Genomic DNA, 17181 nt, shown 5'->3' on the forward strand with positions numbered 1-17181 from the left:
ATACACGCACAGGTATGTCTCAAGGACTCACTGAAGTTCCTACTTACTTTTCTCAGATGCTGGGTGTAAATTTGAAGGATTTGGTTTTCCCTTGCAGTTCCTCTCTAATCCAAAACGTGGATCATCTTCTCATCTGTTCTGTTCATTTCAACAGCTCACTCACTGCCACCCAATATCTACCCTGTGCCCTTGCCCATAGGGACGCAAGATATCTGGGGACAAATTACAAATATGTAAGCCACAAGTATACTATTTAGTACATGACCTTGCACCTGAAGGTAAAACCTTATCCACAGAACGCATTTATGCCATCATTAATTTCATCTTCATCCAAGACTGAAATGCAACTCCAGTGGTTTCTGGGTCTGTTACGGGTTGAATTGTGTCCCCCAAAATATTTGTGAAAGTCTTATCCCCCAGTATCTGAGAATGTGACCTGATTTGGAAAATAGGACCGTTGCAGATGGATTGAGCATTTTCCCACATACTCCCTTCCAAGACCCCTCCCAACTCAGGGCTCGATTGTTACAGGAATTTCTCCCTGCCCCCACCGTCTATGAATCAGGATTCATGTGCTCCTTTTATTCAATACAACTTCCCTAATGGACCCTTCATGGGACTCAGTTTCTGTAATCACTGAACTTTAAATTATGCCATAACAACCATAATGGCAGGAGCCACCTCCTCATTGAACTCACCTGGGTTTTCCAGCTATCACAATATTACTAATCCCGAGTCAACTGATGTCACTGACAATGTCTCTTGGTGCCAGTGGCATCGCGCCTCTTGTGACTCATCTCACGGTCCCAGTCCTGTCCCTGCATCTTCTCCTTGGTTTTCCACCTTTAATCAACATTTGATTTCTGACCACTCAAATAAATAAGGCAATTCTTTCCACGAGTCTTGGATTGCCCCCCAATGATTCGTAATTTACACATGGTGACTTCACAGCCCTTATCAGCGTTTCAATTTCCCTTCATTCTATCAATACCTCAGAATTCACTCTTTCTCCTGTCAAACCCCCAACTCCTCACAAACGTGAGAGATCCGCCAAATCCTGTGGAGGCTGACAATCATGCAGATCCAGGATGTCTGTAATCTCCTTTTTCATCAGGACCCAAAGAAACCTTGGGATAAGAAACGAAATGCTTGGGAGTAAACTCCAAGGATTTCATGACCATGTTTGGACAACTCTTCAGGGGTTTCCAGGGAAGGGACTTGTGTGCTGCGGTTGGAAGTAACCCCAGGAACTCCCTGGAACCAGGAAGTTCCAGGTTCATCCCCAGGAACCCTGTAGACATCATCGTCATCAGCATCAAAAGACCAACAAGGAAATCCACAAAATTGCTGCCGCTGTTCTGACTCCACCAACCAAGGATCTCTCTTCACCTCCTTCTTGGAACCCTCTCAAATGGCTGCCTTCTGGTCTCAAATCTTGGTTTTACTTCCTTATTCAACCATGAATAATTCTATTTTTATTTGTCTTCCTAGGAGTACCCATCTTCAAATGTCCAGAACCCTAAGTCAGCTCCAGATCCAACATTTTACACAGCAAATGGTTCAACTGGTCTTGCACAAACAGCAGAGATGAAGACCAATCCTGACATCACCCCAGATACTTACTACTGAGAAAATCTTGTTTGAGAGAGAGTTTTCCATATCCCCTTTCATCAGCCTGATCATCTCCCCATTGTTGGCAAATTAAGGTAATGTAAGGACAGTCTACATCTGTCTTAAACAAGAGGCAGGGGGGACTTCCCTGGTGGTCCAGTGGGTAAGACTCCATGCTCCCAATGCAGGGGGCCTGGGTTCGGTCCCTGGTCAGGGAACTAGATCCCGCATGCATGCCAACTAAGATCCCGCGTGCGGCAACTAAGACCTGGCGCAGCCAAAATAAGTAAGTAAATAATAATAATTAATAAGAATAAGAATAAAACAAGAGGGGGATTAAGTAAAGTTTATCTCTACTAAAACCCAGACTCATTTTCTCTCCTTGGGACTCACTAGATTATTTTTAACTTATTTATCAGACCCTTCTGTGGCTCTTTATACATGGAAGGTGCTACTCCAAGCACTTGACAAACATCTCCCTTAATCCTCATAACAACTCTATGAGGTAGACAGTATTACAACTCCGATTATACAGCTAAGGAAATTGAGGCACAGAGAGGTTAAGCATGTTTCCCAAGGTCACACAGCTAGAAAGTGGCAGAGCTAGGGCTCACCCCAGGCAGTCTGGTTCTGGAGTCTTTGCTCTCAGTCACCAACATTGTCTCTCCAGTTCAGGACCAGAAGGTAACCTGGGATCATAAAAGAGGGAGTGTCTTACATGATCTTCTGGGCCCTGGCTTTTAGGGAGTCAAGGTCTGTCTGAGAAATGGGTATGAATTTTGAAGCTAAATCTTGAAGGTTGTAGGGACGCACACTCGGCGTAGTGACACTGGCTGGCCGCCTGAGGGGGCGCCAGCCCCACTCGCGGAGCCAGGGGAGGGAGGAGGGAACCTTGGAAACGAACATCAGGCTCAGACTTGTGAACCACAGAACGTTGAGAACAGAGCATCTTAGAAGGCTGAGAACAAAGCCTCTTAGAACGTAGAACAAAGGCCCCTGGAATCGTAGAATGGTGAGCGCAAAGCCTCACAGCATCTGGGAGACAAAAGATGCTCAGATTCTGTTCGGGTGGAATCACAGAATCTTACAGCCAGGGTCTTATAATTCCAGAATTTGGGACAAGACCGATCTTAAACTCTTAGACGTAAGACTGGCTACCGAATTTGAAAGGCCCAGTGCAAAATGAAAATGCGAGGCCCCTTTTCAAAAAAAATAAGAATTTCAAGACAGTAACAGTAGAATATTAAACCAAGCTCGGGGCCCTTCTAAGCCGGTCGTATGCCCGTGAAGCCGGCCTCGCTTAGAAGCACAATTTTATGGGAGGATTACCAATTTTTAGTGGTCTGGCCCTCTAGTTTTACAGCTGAATGTCTGGGAAGGCTTCCTGGAAGAGCAGGCAAAATCAGCACTCGACTCTCAAACCCTTTCCGACCCCCCGCTCAGCCTCAGAAGCTGAAGGTTACGAGGGGTGGGGGGGGAGGAGCAGCTGCCAAAATGTCACGGGGACAGATTCTCTATTTATAGATCACCCCTTCCCCTCTCGCGGGACAGCCCAATGATAGCCAGACCTCTCCTGCAAGGGGGCGGAACCAGCTGCAGGGGAGACAAGGACCAATGACATCGGGGCAAGGGCAGACTTATTTCATGGTGACGCGTGGGGGCATGGCCACAGCCCAAAGGGAGGTGAGAAGGGGGGCGTGGCGAAAAGGCCAGTAAGCAGAGCGAGTAGGCAGCTGCGAGCATGCGTCGCGTTGGGGGGCGCGGGTGCACAGCAGAGCATCTTCGTAAGGAAGGGTACCAGCCAATAAGCGATGGTTGCTCTGTCGCCGGGGGCGCGGCCATGCAGATAAGGCGCGGGTGGGCGGCCCAATGGGCGGGCGCCTATGCAGATGAGACGGTGACAGCCGGGCCAGCGGGCGGGCGGGCAGGCGGGCTCTTGGGGCGGGGAGGTGGGACCGGGAGAGGGGTGGCCGCGGGGCCCGGCCGGGCTGGGGCGGGGGGCCGCAGCCATGATCCGGGCCTTCTCCTTCCCGGTGAGCCCCGAGAGGGGTCGGCTGCGAGGCTGGCTGGAGGGCAGCCTGGCCGGGCTCTGCGAGTTACACTGGCTCCGGGAGAGGCAGGAGTACCGCGTGCAGCAGGCGCTGCGGCTGGCCCAGCCCGGAATGGGGGGCGCCGAGGCCGAGGACGAGGAGGACGCCGACGAGGACGAAGATGCGGCGGCGGCGCGCCGGGCCGCAGCGGCCCTGGAAGAGCAGCTGGTGAGGGGCCGCCTGTCCGTCCGTCCCTCTGCCCCCGTCGGTCTGTGTCTGTCTGTCCGCCTGTCTCGGCTGGATGTTCAGACACCCGTCCGGGTGGGGGAGGGAGGAGGGGGAAAGGAGAGGGGGGGTGGGGCTGGAGGGTCGGGGCGGCGGGCGGGATCAGGCCTCCCCGCCCCCAAACTGGGGAAGGGGGCTGCATTGCCTCCGCCGGACCCTCAGGCCCATTCCCTACACCCCTTCCCCAAAGAAAATCCATCTGGGCACCAAGTATGTGTCAAGCCCAGGCTGAGTATTTGGCAGGCGTTGTCTTGCAGCTTGGGGGACAGGGGGTGATAGTTCCCACTTCATACAGAAAAAAACCCTGAGTCTCAGAGAAGGCAAACGACTCACCCAAGGTCACACGGCAGGATCCAAACATGCCTCTCTCCCGGCCTCCATACCGGGGCCAAGACTTCCCTAAGTCCTGGTGTGCTTGGAGATCTCCGGAGGGGGCGGGGAGGGGGGAGGGGATCCTCGGGTCTCCTGAGGGAGGGATTGCTGCTGAGAGGAAGTTCACAGTCCCTGAGGATCCCACGGTGATCTTGACCCTCTGTGACACTTTCCCTCCTTTCCTACCTGGCCACAGCCCTGGTTAAGCCCAGAGGTGGCAGACTGAGGCAGCATGGGTGTCTGACTTCTAGATTCCCTGGGTGCTCTGATGGTGGGAGATGAGGTCTCCAGAATGACTTAAGGAGCATCACCCCTCTTTCCCTCTCTATGCCATTTCTTAATTCTCCTGATCTCTTCCTGTGTTTCTTGCACTCTTTTCCCAACTGCCCCATCTCTGTGACTTTGTGTCTATTTCTCCGTCTTTCTCAATCCTCTGTCTCTCTACCTCTGTCTCCCTGGCCTTCCCTTCTCGCATTTCTGCACCTCTCTCTCTTCCTGCCCCACATCCTTGTCCCTCTCTCTCTTCCCCTCCCCCCAGCCCGCCAGGCCCCAGACCCAGGCTTCACTTGCTGATCCCATCCCCAAGCCTGTGTGTGGTCAGAGCTTCCCGTTTGGGGAAACCTGAGCCGAGGTAGTGGGGGGAGGGGGCTCTCCCTGCTACTGACCTCGACTGCCCCCTCCCCAGATGGAGAATGGGGAGGAATACTGAAGCCAGACTCTGGGGCTGCAAGCCCAGTCCCTCCCCCCCCAGCCCCCCCCACCCCCGGCGGGGAGAGGGACCCTGCACATTCTTCTCTGCAAACAGAAACAGCTGTGGGAGGCCTCACCCCCTCCCAAAGTTAGAGACGCATTGTAGGGGCCTTCAGCAGCTCACCCCACCCCGAGCTGGCTGGGCTTGGGAAGGCACCTCCCACCCCTCCAAGGAGAGGGAGAAGGCATGCGGATGGGCCAGCTGTGTCCTGCCTCCCTGTCCCTCATCCTCTGCCTCTCTCTGCCTCAGTCTCCCCTTTCTCTGCCCCTCTGTCTACCCCCCAGCCCTCAGTACCTCCCCCACGAGGTGGTAGTGGAGGGGCCTCTTCCCCCCACAATCTCCAGGCAAAGCTCCGTCCCAGCGTCAGGGAGGAGGCGGTGGCAGGCAACGGGAAGGAGACGGCGCCACTGAGGGAGGAGCAGAGAAGCGCTAAATATAAACTCCTCTGGTGTTGGGGGTTCCTGGGTCCTTCCAAAGAGGGGGTGGGAGCCTCCTCTGATCCCTGAGTCTCTGTTGTGTGATGCTTACCCCTTCCACTCCTCCACCCCCCTCCCAGGAATACACTCCCTTTGAAGCAAGAAAGATGGAAGCCAGAGTTGATTCGTTTCTAATAGGAATGATGGGGATGAAGGGAAAGATTAGAGGTATCTCAGAGAAAAGAGGCAAGAATCCTGAATGGGGGCAGGAGTCCTGTTCTCTCCCACCAAGGAAAATGGTCCCCTTCCAGCAAGAAGGATTAAAGTTAGACTTGCAGAAGGACTTCCTAACAGAGATAAAGGGAATTGGACACAGATTAGGGGCATGTGAGTGGGGGCAGCCAAGGTCCGGGAAAGTTTGGGCAGAGGGGTCTCCGGGGGTCCGAACCACATTCACGTTAAACCTGCCTGAGCTAGAGAGCCTCAGGCCCACTTGCTGAAGGGCTTGCAAAAAAAGCACGAGGGGCATTGTGGGTAGGCAGGGAGCCAGATTCAGGCCAAGGACCTTCTGGTCTTTTAAAGATTCATCCCTTTGCAGCTGGAAGGAATGAGGTCAGACTTACAAATGGGAGGGGTGTAGACTAGGGAGGTGCTGGGGGGTCCAGGCACAGGGGAGGAGGAGGCCTCTGCTGTTTATCTTCCAAACTCCTACTCTTCCCTGCAGTGGAAGAACTGAAATTAGACCTGCAGAACTTACCGGAAAACAAGAAATCTTTTTTCTCTTATTCCTAATTACACAAGTAAAACATGATTTTATATTTTCCTTGTTAGAAATTCATAGCTTTCGTGTAATAATAAAAGCCAGCATTTATTAGGTGCCTAAAAGGAACTGCTGTTTTAAACTCATTTAATCCTCACAACAACCTCATAGGAGAGGGAGTCAAATGATGCCCATGTTACAGATGAGGAAACTAAGGCCCAGAGAGGTGAAGTAACCTGCTTAAGGTCACACAGCTGGGAAGTGGCAGAGCTGAATTTGAACCCTGGCAATTTGGCTCCCAGCCATGCCTCCATAAACACTTCATCCTACCATCCAGTCCCCTCATCCTTCCCTTGACCCCCTAAATGCCCCCTCTCCCCTGTGATCACCACCATTGTCACCCTGGTGTGAGTTCTGCATCTACGCGCAGAAACAGCTTACATACCAAGAAACGTAGAGTTCGCTTTGCTTTTTTTCAAATTCCAGTTTCTTGGGTGAGGTGTCAGAGACTATGGGCAGTGGTTCTCAAAGTGTGGCCTGCTGGACCACTAGCAGCATCACTGGGGAGCTTGTTAGAAATGCAAATTCTCAGGCTTCTGCCTGGAATCAGAAGCTCTGGAGGTCGTTGGACCCAGTAATTTAGGTTTTAACACGACTCCCAGGTAGTTCTGACTCACCCTTATACTATACATTCTGCATTTTTCTTTTTCCACTCCATGATAGGTCTTGGAGATGGTTCTATATAGAAATTGCCTCATTCCATTTTAACAGTTGTATAGTATTCTGTGGTATTCATTCATTCCTTCCCCAACTATTTCCTGAGCACCTACTTTGTGCCAGGAGCTGTTCTAGGCACTGGGGCGGGTTCGGGGGTACATATGGAGGTGGGGGAAGGCACAGCAGTATACAAAACAGACAAAAATCTCTGCCCTCCTGGGGCTGGGGCTGACAATATAGTGAGAAAGACAATAAACAAATAGCCTGATATGTCACTTTAAGTCAGGAGGTCATTACTGCTATGTTGGAAAGAAGGCAGGGCAACCCAGGTGCAGAATGATGAGGAGCTATTCTGGAAAGAGTGGTCAGAGAAGGGAGCATGTAACAATCTGAATGAAGCAAGGGAGAGAGTCAGGAAGGTATGCTGGGGAAACACATCCCACCGAGGTAGAAACATGTGTGATATGTTCAGGGAACAGCAAGGAGGCCAGTGTGGCTCCAGCAGAGTGAGCAGGGGCATGATTAGTGGGGGACAGGTTATGGGGTATGGGGACGGTCCTTGATGTTTTTTAGCCACCCTGAGGCTGCACAATTCGGCTGCATTCCTGGCTTCTGCTCAAAGATGACACTACCCTGAGCATCTCTGTACACCCAGGACAGGAGCCCAAAGTGAAACGATTTGTTGACTTTCCTCCCATAAACAAGCCCAGATGGGGGCTTCTGTTCTAGGGGGGAGGGGCGGGGACTGGGGCCCAGGAGAGCAGCCAAAGGAGTAGGAAGCTGCGGGGCGCGGGGGGGGGGTGTTGTCTGCGGGGGAGCCGGCCAGTCTTTCTGCCCTAAATAGGCAAGGCTGGGCGTCTGCCCTCTCAGCCCCTCCTCCCTCCTTCCCTCCCTCCTGCCGCCTGCCGTCCAGACAAGCCGCTTTTGTCTGAGGGTCAACCGTCTGCCTGAGGCTGCCACCACCTCTGGCCTCATCCAGATCCGCGTGAGACCCTTCCTGGCTCTGGCCCTGTTTTCCAAAATGGGGTTAAGTCCTAGTGTCTTGGAGACCCCATCTGTGTTGCCTCAGCCCCTACCCCCACCGCGTCATAGTCACTCCCCTTTTAAAGGGTTTTCACCTTTTTCACCTTCATTTACCCACATCTGATAGGAAGTGGTCTTTTCCTGCAGCAAGGATCCAGGGTAGACTCCATCGAAATTTCCCATGGGGATGCGGAGCTGCAGCAGACAATGGGGGCTTCTGGGTGAGAATGGAGCAAGGGCAGGAGGAGGATGTGGTCCCTGCTGGGGACAAAAGAACCCGCTGGGGTTCACCGCTATAGTACAATACCACTAAGGCTAGAGTCACAGAAGGACTTTCCAGTAGGCATGGGGGGGATTCTTTCTGAGAGGAGGAGCAAAGATTTATGAGTCATGGTCAGCCTATGTCACCCAAATGAGGGAAAGAGTCAATTTGCAGCAGGGGAATTCCCTGGTGGTGCAGTGGTTAAGAATCCGCCTGCCAATGCAGGGGACACGGTGTTCGAGCCCTGGTCCAGGAAGATCCCACATGCTGCGGAGCAACTAAGCCCCTGCGCCACAACTACTGAGCCTATGCTCTAGAGCTCACGTGCCACAACTGCTGAAGCCCGTGCGCCTAGAGCCCATGCTCTACAATGAGAACACCCCACTCGCCGCAACTAGAGAAAAGCCCGCGCACAGCAACAAAGACCCAACTCAGCCAAAAATAAATAAATAAATTTATTTTTTTAAAAATCTGCAGCAGGAAGGACTTAAGGAAGACTTGCAGAAGGACCTTCCATTGGTGATAAGGAGCAGTGGGGGAAGATCGGAGCATCTGAGAAAGGAGAGTCAAAGTCTGGGAGAAAGCAGATGAATGGATGGCTAAGAGATCTGCTAGGTCCGCAACACCAACTTTTAGCGGTGAACTGCCCTTACAGCAAGAAGACCTGAAGTTACACCCAAAGAGGGACACTCTAATAAGGGTTAAGGGGCCATGAGCACCAGATAGAGGGAAGAGCTGATAGGGAGGGGACAAGGGATGGGGACTTCTGAAGGCTTATCACTCACACTTAAGAGGGAACGAGGTGCCTGCAGCATGAGAGACTAGAGTTAGACAGCCAGAGGACTTTCTAATGGGATGAAGGGACAGAGATCTTGAGGGGGATCCTGGAACTTGGTTACTCTTTTACCTTTTTGAAATCACAGCCTCCCTGTCAAAGTGAAACCCTGCCCATGAGCTCCTAGAATAGGGGACCAGTTGGCAGAGGGCTCGGGGGTACTTCTGACCATCTTCCTTTCCCCACCTCCTCAGGAGGCCTTGCCCGGGCTCATCTGGGACCTGGGCCAGCAGCTGGGAGACCTGAGCCTGGAGTCTGGGGGCCTGGAACAGGAGAGTGGGCGCAGCTCGGGTAAGCATGGCTAGAGGTAGTGGGGTCTGCCTGGGACACCCCACCCCACTGTCTCCTGTTTCTCAGGCTCCCCACTCTATGCCTCTTGATCTCCTCCTTCCCTCCCCACCCCTGGTTTCCCCTTTCAGGCCCCCCTGATTGTCTCTCCCCTTCTTTTTGGAATCCAGGCTTCTATGAAGACCCCAGCTCCACAGGAGGTCCGGACTCACCACCCTCGACCTTCTGTGGGGACAGTGGCTTCTCCGGATCTGGCTCCTATGGACGCCTGGGTCCCTCTGAACCCCGGGGCATCTATGCCAGCGAGAGGCCCAAGTCCCTAGGTAAGGTGGGTGGGGTTGGGCCCCCGAGAGCCAGGGAATGGACAATAAGAGGATGCTTTTAAACACAAGCGTCTGAGTCAGACCAACCTGGATTCGAATTCTGGCTGTAACAGTCCCTTTTTGTGTGATTTTGAGCATGTTGCTTCTTTCTGGCCCTCTGTTTCTCCATCTGTTAAAATGGGATTAACGACAGCACCTACTTCATAGGGAAGTTTTGACTATTCAGTGAGCCTCTGCCCTAAGACATTGAACTTGGCACATGGTAGCCATTAGGTGAACAAAAATTGCTGTTCATTTATTCAAGTAAGTTTCTGAGTCCCTACTATGTGCATTCCTAGCACATATCCTAGGGGTGAGGGATACAGCAGTAAAATCACTGTCTTCATGAAGCTGACATTCTAGAGGGAGAAATAGATAATATACAAATAAATAAGTAAAATATCTGGGATATTAGATATTGACATGTACCATGAAAAGAAAATTAGGGAAGGGGACGACAGCGTGTCCCTTGGAGTTGGGGAGGGAACTCCAATTTTAGAAAATATGGCCGGAGAGGACGTCACCGAGACTGTGACATTTGAGTGGCGCCCTAAAGTAAGTGAGGGAGTGGGCCAAGCAGATACCCTGAGGGAGGAGTAGTTCAGGCAGCAGGAACAGCAAGTACAAAGGCCCTGAGGCTGGAGCGTGACTGGCCCGTTCATCCAGGACAGTGTAGCTGAAAACCTATAAATGTAGAGGAGTTGGAGGTCAGAGACACAGATGCAGAACAGACCATTCAAGGTCTTATAGGACACTGTGAAGATTTTTCGCAACCTAGTGTGCGAGAAAGGGTGAGAGCAGGTTGTGTGTGTGTGTGTGTTTTGTTTTTAATGGGAGTGGGAGAGTAGGAGAGGCGGTGGGCAATTTGCCCCTCCTAGGCTCATTGGGAAAGGGCTTTGAGAGCCTCTCTTCCTTTTTTGCCTCCCTCCCCTAGGAGACGCCAGTCCCAGTGCACGCGAGGCGGTGGGCGCTCGGGCAGCCGTGCCCCGGTCCTTCTCGGCGCCCTACCCGACGGCTGCGGTCCCGGAGGCCTGCTCCTCCGCGGAGCGACGAGCCCGCGCGGGGCCCTTCCTGACGCCCAGCCCCCTGCACGCCGTGGCGTTGCGCAGCCCGCGGCCGTGCAGCCGTCCTCCCCCGGACTCGCCAGACGCCGCGGGCTCCGGGCGGCCCCTGGACGGCTACATCTCGGCGCTCTTGCGCAGGCGCCGCCGCCGGGGGGCGGGCCAGCCCCGGACCAGTCCCGGGGGCGCGGACGGGGGCCCGCGGCGCCAGAACAGCGTGCGCCAGCGGCCGCCCGACGCGTCCCCGCCCCCCGGAGGCGCGCGGTCCGCGCCGGAGCCCCCGGTGGAGCGCGCGGTGGGCCGTTCCGCCAGCCCGGCCCCCTTGGGCCGCGGCTGGGCTTCGCCATGGGAGTCGGAGGCGGCCCCCGAGCCCGCCGCACCGCCCGCTGCCCCCTCGCCCCCCGACAGCCCGGCCGAGGGTCGCCTGGTGAAGGCACAGTACATCCCAGGCGCACAGGCCGCCACCCGCGGCCTCCCCGGCCGCGCGGCGCGCCGCAAAGCGCCCCCACTGACCCGCGGCCGCAGCGTGGAGCAGTCCCCACCCCGGGAGCGTCCCCGGGCCGCGGGCCGCCGCGGACGCATGACCGAGGCTTCGGGCCGCCGGGGCTCGCCCAGGGCTCGCAAGGCCGCTCGCTCCCAGTCCGAGACCAGCCTTTTGGGCCGCGCCGCCGCGGTTCCTCCGGGCCCCCCCAAGTACCCTACAGCCGAAAGAGAAGAGCCTCGGCCGCCACGGCCCCGCCGTGGTCCAGCGCCCACTCTCGCGGCTCAGGCCGCGGGGTCCTGCCGCCGCTGGCGCTCCACGGCCGAGATCGACGCTGCCGATGGGCGCCGAGGTCGGCCCCGCGGTCCCGCCGCCCGAGGCCCGGGTCCTGGCCCATCCCCGTCAGCTCCTCAGCGCCGTTTGCTCTATGGCTGCGCGGGCAGCGACTCGGAGTGCTCGGCCGGGCGCCTGGGGCCCCTCGGACGCCGGGGCCCGACAGGCGGCGTCGGCGTCGGCTACGGGGAGAGTGAATCTAGCGCCAGCGAGGGGGAGTCGCCTGCCTTCAGCTCCGCGTCCAGCGACTCCGATGGCAGCGGTGGCCTCGTGTGGCCTCAGCAGTTGGTGGCAGCCACCGCGGCCTCCGGGCCAGGGGCTGGTGCAGGTGGAGGGGCGCCCGCGGGCCCCGCCAAAGTCTTTGTGAAGATCAAGGCTTCCCACGCGCTCAAGAAGAAGATATTGCGTTTCCGTTCGGGTTCTCTCAAGGTCATGACTACAGTGTGAGTTTAGAGGTTTGCTTGGGCTCCCCCTTCATGGCCTCTGCACCATCACACCCCCAATCACTGACCCTTCTACACCTCCCTTCCAAAGACCCTTCCTCACTGACCCATCCTCTGCAGTCTTGGTTGAAAAGGCTCCCCCTCCACCACAGGGAGGAATGGGGGAGGAGCCCTGTTTGACCCAGTTCAGCTGCTGGCTCTGCAGCCCTTGGGCAAGAAAGTTCCCTTTCTGTGGGCCTCACTTTCTTCATCTGTACTATGGGTGTACTATGGTATGCAGCAGGGGTAATTCAGTTTGAATTTCCCCATTTTAATTTAGACACTTAGTCCGTTTGTTCCCCTTCATTTCTCTCACTGAGCCTTCTTATTCCTCCTTTCCATGCCCAGATATGGCCCCCCTCATTCACAAAGTGCCCCCCTCCATGTCCCTGGACCCTTAGGATACCCCCTTAGCACCCTGGTCAGAGACTCTGTGTCTGACCCAGACGGTGCCTGCAGAGTGCCCTGGGAAGGGAAGGAGCACTGACTTTGGGGTTTTGAGGGTCAGGTAGGAGTTGGTAACACCTGGAAAGAAAGACTCTTTCACCTCCCTCCCTGGACAGATATGGAGGATTGGGGGGTAGAAGAGGGGAAGGAAAATGGCTTCTATCTCGTGGCACCCTCTGTGAGAGGGAGTGGGGGGAGACCAGGATGACCCTCAGTTGTTCCGATCCAGTATTTTTTTTCTTTTTTTAAACTTACTGTATTTATTATGACGATGGTGACTCCCCAGTGCACAGGGGGGCCAGAATCTGTGTGTTTCTCTAACCTCTTTGTAAATAAATGCACAGTGTTACATACGTGGTGGTGGACTCTCCTTCTGTGGCTAAATGGGCTTTTCCTTTGGACTAATATTTATTGAGAAACTACTGTTTGCTTTGGGTATGGTAGTGTCCAGAACCAGACGGCAGATCCCAGGGTAGGTCTCAATAGCATTTTCTTACCATTGAATATTTTACTTCAATGACTCTGACCTTTGGTTGGGTTTTGTTTGGTCATAAATATGGTTTCATAAAAATGGAAATAATAAAGAAATAAAAAACAAAAAAATTTTAAATGGAAATAATATAGGTAAAGGGACAGCCCCAAACGCCTTCTCTCAGAAGTCGTCATAATCAGTTTGATGTGCATCCTTGTATGTTTTCCTATATGTGTTTGCATACATATATGAATCTTGTAGCTATATAAATATATGTGACTATATATATGCATATACATATAGTTATACTCTATATAGGTAAAACTATATATTTATATAAATTGAGCCATATGTATGCATTGTTTATCAATTTTTTTGTTATCTGTGCCTGGAGATTTCTATATGGGAAGGATTTTAATTAATTGAATCTCTGAGGGTTTAGTACTATTTAGCTTTTCTATTTTTTAATTTTATTTGTTTATGCTTTTCTATTTCTTCTTATGTCAGTTTTACTAAGTTGTATTCTAGGGATTTGTTCATTTCATCTAAATTTGCATGATGTATTTTCCTATCTCTGTAGTAGCTACATACGATTCCATGGGGTCGGGGGTACCCATAATCTAACCCTGTTGTCAGCTCCTCAGTTCCTTTGCTATTTTGGACCTTACTGCAGTTATGTCCTTGTACATGCCTCTTTTTTACATATATGTATTTCTGTAGGATGCACTCCTAGAAATAGACTTGCTTGGTCATTACAGTACCATCATTTAAAATTTTTTAATTGACATGGTCACACTTCCTTCCACTGAGACTGCCCTCATTTGAAATTTCCAACAGCAATTTCTGAGATGCCCATTTTTCCACTCCTTCACCAAACAAGAGATGCTATTAATCATTTTCATTTTGCCAATGGGGGGGCGGAATGGTGTTCTGTTTTAATTAGCATGTCTCCCTACTTTCTTTTTTAAAAAATATTTATTTATTTATTTATTTGGGCTGTGCTGTGTCTCAGTTGTAGCATGCGGACTTCTTAGTTGTGGCACGCGGGCTTCTTAGTTGAGGCATGCAGGCTTCTTAGCTGCGACATGGGGGCTTCTTAGTTGCAGCATACGGCCTCTTAGTCGCGGCTTGCAGGATCTTAGTTCCCTGACCGGGGATTGAACCGGGGCCACCGCAGTGAAAGTGCTGTGTCCTAACCACTGGACTGCCAAGGAACTCCCAAAGTTATTTTTTAAAGTTTGCGGGAAAAGTCATTGCTTCTCAAGCCCTTGGGAGTATTTGCCCCATCTCTGTTTCATAAAAGGGGCAACCAAAGCCAAAAGGGGAAGGGACTTGTCTAAGGATACACAGGCCACACAGTGGTCAACATGGTTGAAGTACAGATGGCTGACCTTTCTTCCTTTTTAGGATTTTAGTGCTTAATCATAAAAAGTAACAGCTGACACTCAATGAGTACTTATTTTATATGCCAGACTCTGTTCTCAGTGACTCATTTAATCCTCACAATTTCATGGAGGTAGGTATGATTATTATGCCCGTTTTACAGATGGAGAAACCGAGGCACAGATCTCTTGAGTAACTTACCTGAAACCAATAAGTAGCAAAGCCAGAATTTAAGTTCAGACTGCCTAAGAGTCCATGCTGTTAGCCATTGCCCTATAAGCCTGTTTCTATATGGATCATCTCTAGACGGATACACAAGGAACTGCTCACAGGGATAGGGGCTCGGGGGGGCAGGAGGGGATGTTGACATAATAAATATATAAATTCTATAATTTTTAAAGGTGATAAGGACTGTGAGGGGAAACTGAGCAGAGATATGACGGAATTGGGAGGGATGGGGGAGGAGAGGAGTTTGTAACTTTAAGTCGAGTGATCAGAGGTGTCTAATTGAGGGGGTGGTATTTGAACACAGACCTGAGGAGGTGGGGGAGTTAGGCTTGTGGATCTCTTGGGGAAGAACCTCCCAGGCAGAGGGGTCAGCCACTGCTGAAGCCAAAACAGTGCCTAGTATGTTGGCAAAATAGCCAGGAATCCAGCATGTCCGGAGCAGTGAATGAGGGGGAGAAGAGGGGGAGGCGAGGGCAAAGAATGATTGGGACCGCTGTATCCCGTGGGGCCTCGTGGGCCATGGTGAGGAACTTGGTTTTTACTCCTCCGGAGATGGGAGCCATGGGAGAACTCAGAGCAGAAGAGGGACTTAGGTGTTTTGAGGGGAAGAGGGGGTTAACAGTTCTATGGAAACATAATTCACTACCATAAAATTCACCCTTATAAAATATAGAGCTCAATGGCTTTTGTTTCTTTATTTTCCTTTCCTTGTGATGAGAGCCTTTAAGATTGACTCTTAGCAACTTTCAGATGTTCAATACAGGATAATCAACTATAGTCACCATGTTGTACATTACATCCCATGACATTTATTTTATAACGAAATTTGCTTTTGATCCCCTTCACCCATTTTGCCCATCCCCCCCACCCCTCTGACAACTATCAGTCTGTTCTCTATACCTATGAACTTGGTTTTGGTTTTGTTTTTATTTATTTATTTATTTTGCTGAAGGACTGTATTTTAATTATTTTTAATTTTAGTTTTTATTGAAGTATAGTTGATTTACAGTGTTGTGCCTGTTTTTGTTTTTAGATTCCATATATGAGACCATGTGATATTTGTCTTTCTCTTTCTGACTTATGTCACTTGTTGTCCATCCATGTTGTCGCAAATGGCATGATTTCCTTCTTTTTTATGCCTGAATAATATTGCATTATATTCAAATTTTCTTTATTCAGGCACCCATCGATGAACGCTTAGGTCACTTCTATAATCTTGGCTATTGTAAGAAATGCTGCAATGAACACAGGGGTGCATATATCCTTTCAAATTAGTGTTTTCATTTTCTTCAGATAAATACTCAGAAGTGGAATTGCTGGATCATACGGTAGTTCTACTTTTAATTTTTTGAGGAAACTCCATACTGATTTCCATAGTGGCTGCCCCAACTTACATTCCTAACAATAGTGCACGAGGGTTCCTTTTTCTCCGCATCCTCGAAAACATTTGTTATGGCTTGTCTTTTTGATGATGGCCATTCTGATAGGGGTGAGGTGATATCTCATTGTGGCTTTGGTTTGCATTTTCCTGGTGATTAGTGATGTTGAGCACCTTTTCATGTACCTGTTGGCCATCTGTATGTCTTCTTTGGAAAAATGTCTATTCAGATCCTCTGCCCATTTTTAAATCAGACTTTTTTTTTTTGCTATTGAGTTGTATGAGTTCTTTATATATTTTGGATATTAATCCCTTATCCTGTGCATGGTTTGCAAGTATTTTCTCCCTTTCTGTAGGTTGCCCTTTCATTTTGTTGATGACTTCCTTTGCTGTGCAGAAGCTTTTAATTTGATGTAGTCCCACTTGTTTATTTTTGCTTTTGTTGCCTTTGCTTTTAGTGTCAAATCCAAAAAATCATCTCCAAGACTGATGTCAAGGAGCTTACCGCCTATGTTTTCTTCTAGGACTTTTGTGGTTTCAGGTCTTAGTTTCAAGTATTTAATCCATTTGAGTTACTTTTTGTGTATTCTTCTACATGTAGCTGTTCAGTTTTCAGAACACAATTTATTGAAGAGAGCTATCTTTTCTCTATTGTATATTCTTGGCTCCTTTGTTGTAAATTAATTGCCCATGTATGCATGGGTTTATTTCTGGGCTCTCTATTCTGGTCTATTGATCTATGTGTCTGTTTTTGTACTGGTACCATATTGTTTGTTTGTTTTTTTAATTTTTATTGGCGTATAGTTACTTTACAATGTTGTGTTAGTTTCTACTGTACAGCAAAGTGAATCAGCTATACATATACATATATCCCCTCTTTTTTGGATTTCCTTCCCATTTACGTCACCACAGAGCATCGAGTAGAGTTCCCTGTGCTATACAGTAGGTTCTCATTAATTACCTATTTTATACATGGTATCAATAGTGTATATATGTCAATCCCAATCTCCCAATTCATCCCTTCCCCCCTTTTTCCCCTTGGTATCCATACATTTGTTCTCTACGTCTGTGTCTCTGTTTCTGTTTGTAAATAAGATCGTCTATACCAATTTTTTTTCAGATTCCACATATATGCGGTAATATACAGTATTTGTTTTTCTCTTTCTGACTTACTTCACTCTGTATGACAGTCTCTAGGTCCATC

General features: G+C 50.7%; 1 protein-coding gene across 1 annotated transcript; it reads left to right on the forward strand.

Annotated features, from left to right (window-relative positions):
- Window positions 1-3546: 3546 nt before the first annotated feature.
- Window positions 3547-12869, forward strand: DACT3 (dishevelled binding antagonist of beta catenin 3). The gene is made up of 4 exons (XM_060085056.1): window positions 3547-3869; window positions 9257-9353; window positions 9521-9673; window positions 10647-12869. Exons 1-4 carry the CDS (start codon window positions 3621-3623, stop codon window positions 12032-12034), a joined length of 1887 nt encoding a protein of 628 aa, XP_059941039.1. The 5' UTR covers window positions 3547-3620; the 3' UTR covers window positions 12035-12869.
- The last annotated feature ends 4312 nt before the right edge of the window (window positions 12870-17181 follow it).

This window comes from Mesoplodon densirostris, chromosome 19 (genome assembly GCF_025265405.1).
Source record: "Mesoplodon densirostris isolate mMesDen1 chromosome 19, mMesDen1 primary haplotype, whole genome shotgun sequence".
Taxonomy (NCBI): domain Eukaryota; kingdom Metazoa; phylum Chordata; class Mammalia; order Artiodactyla; family Ziphiidae; genus Mesoplodon; species Mesoplodon densirostris.

What these genes read in the sequence shown, in the direction of transcription:
- DACT3 (XM_060085056.1), top strand. Translation starts at nt 3,621, where the DNA reads ATGATCCGGGCCTTCTCCTTCCCGGTGAGCCCCGAGAGGGGTCGGCTG. An exon ending in CGGCCCTGGAAGAGCAGCTG is followed by an intron (nt 3,870 to 9,256) that starts GTGAGGGGCCGC and finishes CCACCTCCTCAG; the next exon opens with GAGGCCTTGCCCGGGCTCAT. An exon ending in CGAGAGGCCCAAGTCCCTAG is followed by an intron (nt 9,674 to 10,646) that starts GTAAGGTGGGTG and finishes TCCCTCCCCTAG; the next exon opens with GAGACGCCAGTCCCAGTGCA.